At 43.4% G+C, this 8,327-nt stretch overlaps 1 protein-coding gene across 2 annotated transcripts; it reads left to right on the forward strand.

Annotated features, from left to right (window-relative positions):
- The first annotated feature begins 659 nt into the window (after positions 1-659).
- foxn4 (forkhead box N4) lies at positions 660-7,355 on the forward strand. Of its 2 annotated transcripts, none has more exons than XM_085786902.1 (10): positions 660-964; positions 1,548-1,648; positions 4,151-4,317; positions 4,709-4,821; positions 4,912-5,022; positions 5,112-5,239; positions 5,356-5,452; positions 5,558-5,765; positions 5,884-6,276; positions 6,372-7,355. In XM_085786902.1, the coding sequence occupies exons 2-10, from the start codon at positions 1,569-1,571 to the stop codon at positions 6,614-6,616; spliced, it is 1,542 nt and encodes a 513-aa protein (XP_085643028.1). In that variant the 5' UTR covers positions 660-964; positions 1,548-1,568; the 3' UTR covers positions 6,617-7,355. The 2 variants fall into 2 exon arrangements, with proteins under 2 accessions (XP_085643028.1, XP_085643027.1); XM_085786901.1 differs by having other exon boundaries at positions 731-964; positions 1,543-1,648; positions 6,372-6,836.
- Positions 7,356-8,327: the final 972 nt, after the last annotated feature.

The following is an 8,327-nucleotide window of genomic DNA, read 5'->3' on the forward strand; positions in this document are numbered from 1 at the left end:
CTCCCTACGCGCCTCCCCGACTCTTTTTCCCACTGCAAAGAGGAGCAAGACGCGGCCACAGCGGCGGGAAGCAAATTATCTACAAGCACTTCCCTAAAAAAAAAAAAAAAAAGAAGTTCACACTCACATACACAGATGCCACCACAAGCAGCGACTCACATCGTCTTAGACCTGAACGAGGGAGCTCACTAGGAATAACCTGACAGGAGGATATAGAGGAGCAAAATGGATATCTTATGATTAATCTACTTTTTTTTATTTTTTTGTTTTAATTCATTTTTCAGTTTCTTTTATTGCGCAGACTCTGATTCAACTATTTTAAAATACTGAACTTTTTAAAATCACTCTAGATCAAATATTAAGAAGAGGAATTAGGCCTGAACTCGTGAATTTTGTGTTTTATGACAACGTATAGTGCGCAACCTGTGGAACAAGCGCACAAGACGGTGTGAGGCAGACAGAGAACTTCTGGTCAATACCTCAACTTATCCCTTCAATAATCATCCGCCAAGAAGACTACAGTGTGTGGAGGGAGTATGGCCTGACTTTTAACGTAACAAACGTGTGACTGCTGTTGGACGCAGCGGAGGAGCGCTCCGCGGACGCACTTCGGCACCTCAAAGTCCCCCAGAAACCAAGAAAGAAAAGCAAAATAATAGCCTAATAATAACAGAATAATAATCTCAGCATCACTGCTTCTGCCGTGGTGGGGAAGAAGTGTGGAAGCTGTCGGGACTGTTAACAGGAACTGCGTTAACAGCAGCTGTCAAACTCATGAGATCCTCCTGCCCCCCGGGCCACTGGGCGCTGCGCTGAGCTCTGCACTGCGCATGTCACAGGCTGGACAGCTCCAGAGAGGGAAATTTAAAAACGGTTTTTTGGAGAATCAAGTGCAACACAGTGAAATACAGTACTACAGGGGCTCGCGACCGGCTCTCACACTCTTCAGTATCACCCAAAACAGGTGAGTTTTTATCACTTTTTTCGTTCAGTATCACACGTTTGTCGGACTCATTTCATATTATGTCAATGGACATTTGAATGATTTTAAGCTTTTAAGCGCAGTTTCAGTGGAAGGCTGAATGATAGGCTAAGCCATTTAACTATAGGCTGAGTGAATGGGACCAAACTGTTGTGTAAACATTTGAAGTGAATGATTATTGATTGCATGCTTTATTTGCCGAGTAATTCTGTGTATTTTAAAAAAAAATGTAATCTCACTCATTGAGAATCAAAGGCAACAAAAACCTCTCAAAGAGTGAATGATCTCTAACTACAACAAAGGCACTTATGCCAAACTGAATTGTTTTGTGCAGCTATTAATTAATTTTGTTTGGAAATTGCTTGTTCTTATGTTAAATTCTTACAGAATTTTACATTTCAGTTTAAAATGTTTCCCTACTATTTCATATTTTTGTGAATATGCTGCTCCACCATTTACTAGTTTGGGTATTACTGTAACAAACAGGCTGCTTCTTCATAGCTTCACTCTGTTTCTCAAATAGGATATGACCTAAGATGTGTTCATTTTATTTATCTCAGTGCAGAGGCACCACATATCCCAGGAAATGATAGAAGGTGGAATAACATCCAGGATGTCAGGAATAATTGAGAATGCTGGGCATCATCCGTCCCCACAGGACTACAGGTAAGACATCTGACTGAAAACCTGTTCCACTATATACGGACATTAGGTACTGAATCTGTTAGGGACAATTAACACACATAGTAATTGTTGCATAGGCTATAATTAAAAAGAGAAAAGTCTGGTAAGAAACTCTGAGACGCCTCAAGAGATAAAAGGCATATTTATATTAATCAAATCTCTTGAGGTGTTTTCACATAGTCATGGAACAAATTGTCTAACCCTACTATGTTTAATCTAAAGGTAGATGGACAGCTCTTTTTGTACGTGGGGGGGTGGGGGGGGGTGTATGAAAAAGGCGAGAGGAAAAAAAATCCTGAAGAATAAATGATTTTCAGTCTGAATGGATCTGTCAGAAACCATCAGCTCTGTTTACACTCCCGCTGTCGGCACACGGAGAGCCTGAGCCTCTTGGCCTGCCAGCTCAGGGGGAGACAGGGCGCTCTGGGTCACCAGTGTGCACAAGTGGCTCCCAATTAGAAAAAGGAGGGAGGCTGGGGAGGAAGGGAGGGAAGGAGGAGGTGCAATATTTAGAGTTGTTGAACCTCTGGGAAGGCTCGGATGATACATGGAGACACCAGTTCAACATGTTTTGCATCAGTGAGCAATTTCTATGCTGCTGGTCCAGAGGAGGGGAGGTTGGGAATACCCCCAGCATGTCATCTATTCTATAGTTGTACTATCAGCATGTATTAGGCATTTATCATGAATAAATGCAACCTTTGTGAAACAAAAGTGCAAAAGACCAGCTACAGCAAATATTGAAGACGATTTGACTCCCCTTGAGTGACACGCAGCTGGTTTTTACACACAAGAAGCTGAAAGCTGCTTTGTGGTGGTTTCATTCAGCAATCAGTCAGTATGTAACTGATTGTTATGCTTGTATGGCAGTATTTTGTTCATTTTGTCAGAATTAAAAGAAAACTCAGAGCAGCATGTCGGAGGAGAAGAAGAAAGATGGCCAGTCTTCACAAAGACACGCTAACTTCAAAGCTCCAGCTGTGATATTGTGATACTTCACCGGGTGTTAAATTCACGTCGCCTCATGCTTCTAAAGGATGATCGCTCAAAACCACTTACTGGCGCATGCAAGGTGTTTGAGGATGTGCTGCTGCTGATTCCTGGCTGCAATGATGTCACCCATTCAGATGGCAGACACACAGCCCTGACCTCAAACTACGTCTGCACCCCCCACCCCACCCCCTCTGGCCTGAGGCAACGTTGGTTTTCCCGTTTAGGGAGGATGGGGGGTGGGCAGAGGGCGATGGAGGGGGAGTTTTTTTGGGGGGGGCAGTGAGGATAGAGGCTGGAAAGGGATAGGGAAGCAGATGGCATCCTATTTGTCCCTCTTATGTGAGGGCTGTCATTCCAACAGATTAATGCAGGGGCTGGGTAAAGAAAAGAAACGACAGAGACAATCAAGGAAGGGTCTGGGGAAGACAATAGAGCCACGTGCCACTGGGCAGATTTGTCGTTTGGGACACAATAGGTGATCATTTTTCAATGGATAGGGCCAACTGTTGCAGGCAACATGTGCTGCTGTCCCATGTTTCAAACGATCTCATGCGTTGTTTACTTATGATTCAGCCAATGGTTACGGCCAGACCGTGGTCACCTGACACAGGGTTGATTTTTTATTAGGAGATTTGTAGTGTGTGTGTGTGTGTATGAAGGAGGGGTGGGGTGTGTGCGTGTGTGTGTGTGTGGGGTGGGGGGGTGTTCTCCTACAATGTCAACAGACCCACAAAGTAACTGAATAGTATGTGTTGTCATAGCGACCCCAATTACTAAACCCTTGCCCAGTAAGTGTGTGTGTGCCGAGGAGACTGGAGAGGATTCAAGAGGATTCCTCGCTTTTCTTTCTTTCTCTTCGTGGCTCTCCACATAAAGACCAAATGACTGAAGGCTGATTGGCACTGGCAGTGCACTGGTTAAACCAAAAGCCTGCATCTAATCCAGTTTATAGTACAACATTGATAAACTTATGGGTTGGAAAAAAATATTTGATGAAAAATAAATTATGTAAAACTATTTTTTATATTTTTTGTTTACTTTATTTTTCATATTTCTAGTCACAATCTGCAAAGAAGCAAAAACAAAGATCAGTGTGACATGACTAGAAGAGGGGAAAAACAATAATCTCAACAGATGATTTACTCTGAATGGAGAGCTTGTTTAACTCCCTCATTGTTGATTAAAACTGTCACTGCTAAATAGCACTTGTAGTTAATCTTCTTATGGGAAATGCTGGATGGCTCAGCCAATACACAGCTCCACGGAGCAGCTTTCATCTCAGCTTCCCCAAATACACCCACGTCACATCACACTGGTTTTGACTTTGAGGGACACAATTTTCTATCAAGTGTTTACATTTAAATTCCACTTGTGGTCTGTGTGTGTGTCTGTGCTGACAGCCGTGTTAACCCTCTACCCCCCTCTCTCTCCTCCTCCCTCCAAAAAAAAAAAAATCTCCCCCTACCCCTCCCTTCCCCTCCTCTCTTGAAGGCTTCTGACCACGGACCCCTCCCAGCTGAGGGAGGAGGACCTCCCTGGGGACCTGCAGTCTCTGTCATGGCTCACCTCTGTGGATGTGCCCCGACTGCAGCAGATGGTTGATAGCCGGGGCCACAGTAACGGGCCCTCCCAGGGCAGCTTGTTGGAGCAACAGGCAGGTGAGGTGACAGGGAGGGGGACAGTGCAACATTCAAAAACCGTATCATCCCTCTGATTGGATAAAGCACGCCTGCTGGATTCTGCTGGATTTCCCTTGCCCTTTCAGACATGAAGACAGTTTTATAAGATTATCATCAGAGACAACAGTGCAATGGAGGATGTGCTTTGTGAATTTTTCCGTAACAGCTCAGGTTTTCAAACATAATGAAAAACTTATTTACCGCATTCAACTCGGTCAATGTGCTGAAGAAAGACAGGTTCTGCTACTGTGCATCACTCTGAGAAGCCATAGCAAACATGAAAAATAACATCACAGATATCAAGATACGTTTGTTCGTCTGTTTGTTTTTATACTTTTAACTAAAATTAATTTGATATTTATCTTTACAGCTCAGCTGAGCAGCATGACAATGACAGCAGGACAAGGCTCCATGCTCCAACTCCAGACCAACATGCAGCACAGCCCTCTGGGAATCAGCATCATCAACACCCACGGCGGAAGTGTAAGTTTTAGTAGCAATGCAATAACAAGTAATTTATGTCATATGGTGCCGACAGATTAATTCTAAATTCCCCATGTATTTGTTTCACAGATGTCTCCATTCTCCATGAATGGGCTGCCCTCTCCAGGATACCAGTGCCCTACCTCAGTCTACCAGCCCACACCCCAGCAGGTGTACTCTCTAACCCAAACAGGACAACAGGTAACAGACTTAGCAAGCGACGAGCCTGAATTGATCAACAGAAAATGTGACAAGACATAATATTCAATATTCTCTTCTCTCTCTCTTAGTGTTCCACTGGTGGGCTTTACAGCAACGTCTCCTTCAATGACCAAAGTCTATTCACACAACCTCGGCTGGCTCCACAAGACCAGGAGCTGCAGCCCAAGTCCTTTCCCAAGCCAATCTACTCCTACAGGTCAGGATGCAAGTATTTGGATAAATTATATTGGATGAAAATGTATTTCAATGATGTATTTAAAACCATCTGCTCTGAATTGCATTTAAATAATGATTTAATCTTTTTTTTCTCAGCTGTTTGATTGCCATGGCTCTGAAAAACAGCAAAACTGGCAGCCTCCCAGTCAGTGAGATCTATAGCTTTATGAAGGAACACTTTCCTTATTTTAAGGTATGATACTCTATATTAATATTTAAATATTACCACAAGGACTAAAAGAGAAGGAGCTTGTAGATAAATAACTGGACTGATAATACACTGATTCTGTCTCTGCAGACTGCACCTGATGGGTGGAAAAACTCAGTCCGACACAACCTGTCCTTAAACAAGTGCTTTGAGAAAGTGGAGAACAAGACGAGCAGCTCGTCCCGTAAGGGCTGTCTGTGGGCACTGAACCCTGCCAAAATTGACAAGATGGAGGAAGAGATGCAGAAGTGGAAACGCAAAGACCTGCCAGCCATCCGCCGCAGCATGGCTAACCCCGGTCAGAAAACAATTTTCCTATACACAAAAGTTAAAGGTCTAATGCTCATAGTAGGCAAGAGTCAAGAATGAATGACGATGTTCAGTGAGTCTGATTTTCTGTCTTGCTCCCCCCACAGATGAGTTGGACAAACTGATCACGGACCGTCCAGAGAACTGCAGGCGTAAGGCTCTAGAGCCCGGTATGACCCGGCTGCCCAGCTGTCAGACCGGCCTCCCCCTGCCCGTCCCTGCCCAGTTGCAGCCGCAGCCGATAGTCACACTGTCCCTGCCATGTTTACCCATGCACCAGCACCACCAGTTCCAGGCTCAGCTACAGGCTCAAGCTCGACTGGCCCCCATGTCCCCCGCCCCGGCCCAGACACCCCCCCTCCACACGGTCCCCGACCTCTGCCACAGTCCACTCACCCAGCAGCCCAGCAAACCCCCTGAAGATTTCTACAGCGTGCATGGTGATACACACACAGAGGTGGATACGCTGGACCCAAGCATCATGGACTTTGCCCTTCAAGGTAATTTTTTTTTATATAAAGTGCTTGTTTTTTTGTTTGCTAAATCGATAAAGTGTTGTTGATCAGCACATGAACCTCTCTTTTTGTCTGCTCAGGTAACCTGTGGGAGGAAATGAAAGACGACAGCTTTAACTTGGATGCTTTGGGCACCTTCAGTAACTCACCCCTCCGACTATCAGACTGTGACTTGGGAACTCTCCCTCCTGCCTCCACTGGAGCAAACCTGCCGCTGTCAGATGTGCAGGTGACGGGCCTCTACACCTCCTACACCTCCCAGGATCCCCTGACCTCCCAGTACATGGGCGCACCGGCCAACAGCAAGCCCATTGCCCTGCTTTAAACCGTCCCTAACAGAGACATGGTGATTTATTCAACTGTCTGTGTGGATAACTGTGGACGCCAGCTGGAGAGGGCTCAAGTCTGGTTTCTTTTGTGCAAATCACACAGTTTTTCCTACAGTCACCTGGGAACTACCTGGAGGAGGATGTTTGAAAATCATTTCACATACAGCCCACAAGAAAACTGCTTGTTAAGAACTAAAACTGCTGGTGAATTACGATGTGGCTGTAAGAAAGAAAAAAAAATTAATATGTAAGACTGAAAATATCTAGCTTTGCCAAGCAAAGACTCAAAGCCTGTATGAGTACAAGGACTCTGTGGAGAAGTATGTGTAAGTTAGCATCCACCAGTTTTTCTACTGTTCACTCTGCGTTTTAAGGCCCTTCCATACTGTAGCTCCCCGTCTCTTGTCTGTTGTATTGTGCTAGACTTTATTGCTGTGATGTTTTATTTATATTTATAAAAGAAAAGCAGCTGGAGGAGGTGATGACTCTCAGTCTTTTGCTGTATATATTTGAATGTTTTCAAATTGCTATTGCCACAGAAAAGCTTTCTTTTGACTGTATTTACCCACTTCATTCCAAAATGCAAACGTGTGCCATCATTTCCAGATTTTACAAATTATTCTTCTACACACTGCGATAAACATGTCCGAAAGTCAGATGTATATTATGTTCGTTAACTTGGCCATAATAAAAATCAATGGGTAAAAAAATAAAGGAGGCTTCTTTTGCCAAAAATATAATAATGACATTTATTAACAACAGTCCTTAGTAGAAAGCCACACACTGGAAAGAGATTATATACATTCAAATGTAAATGTCATGGTTGATATTTCTGGTAAGACAAATCCACACATCAGCTGGGGACCACTTTGGCAAATAATGTCCACTTCTGGCAAAACCTGAGTGTTAAGAATAGCTTCTTTATGTCTGAGATATTCTGACAAAAATGAAAGAAAACTCAGAAGAATCACATACAGTGTCTAAACAATCTCATGTCGTTCACACCATTGTCATCAGCAGACAAAAACAAGACAGCGCAGATAAACAAACAGACAATGACAAAGAAAATGACTGACGCCTTATTCCAGCGTCAACAGTGAAATGACACAACTGCACTCATGATATTGCTGTATTAGAAAAAAAATGTGCTTCTGCATTATAACACTTGTAAATGTGATATATTTTTCAGTCCATGCAGAAATTAAACTGAAACTTTAATTCACCATTTTACTGGTCAGACCTTTGAAATAATATTATTTTCTTTGTGTTTTACGGATCAAAGAATTGATCACTTGTCTGGACTCATTGCATTTTATCCACTACATTCAAACTTTTCAAACATTTAATACACTCAAATAAAAGTTACAAACCATCGCCTACGTATGGAGTCTCCCATTCCACATAGCTTGTATAACCCTGACCTCAGTAGACTACACAGAGCCTATCAAGGCCAATTTAACACCGACACACCACTATGTACAAATGCAGTGGAGTGAAATGTGCGTTACAGCGATACAGTTTTTATGAACCAGAAAGTTCCTGGACTCGTCTGCTGAAATGACTGACAGCTTATCTCAAAGACGTAAAAAAAACACGCAGTAGAACGGATTAATACCCCGCCAAAAAAACAGACAGAGCACTGTTGTGGTTTTGGGATCACTGAGGAATAAGTCACTTTGTGGTTGTGTGCGTTATCGCAAAGAACTG

The sequence above is a fragment of the Trachurus japonicus genome, chromosome 9 (genome assembly GCF_045865225.1).
Source record: "Trachurus japonicus isolate A0001 chromosome 9, Traja_1.0".
NCBI classification, from domain to species: domain Eukaryota; kingdom Metazoa; phylum Chordata; class Actinopteri; order Carangiformes; family Carangidae; genus Trachurus; species Trachurus japonicus.

Coding starts and splice junctions, on each gene's coding strand:
- foxn4 (XM_085786902.1), top strand. CDS start 1,569: ATGATAGAAGGTGGAATAACATCCAGGATGTCAGGAATAATTGAGAAT. Junction 1,649..4,150: donor CCGTCCCCACAGGACTACAG/GTAAGACATCTG, acceptor CCTCTCTTGAAG/GCTTCTGACCACGGACCCCT. Junction 4,822..4,911: donor TCAACACCCACGGCGGAAGT/GTAAGTTTTAGT, acceptor TTTGTTTCACAG/ATGTCTCCATTCTCCATGAA.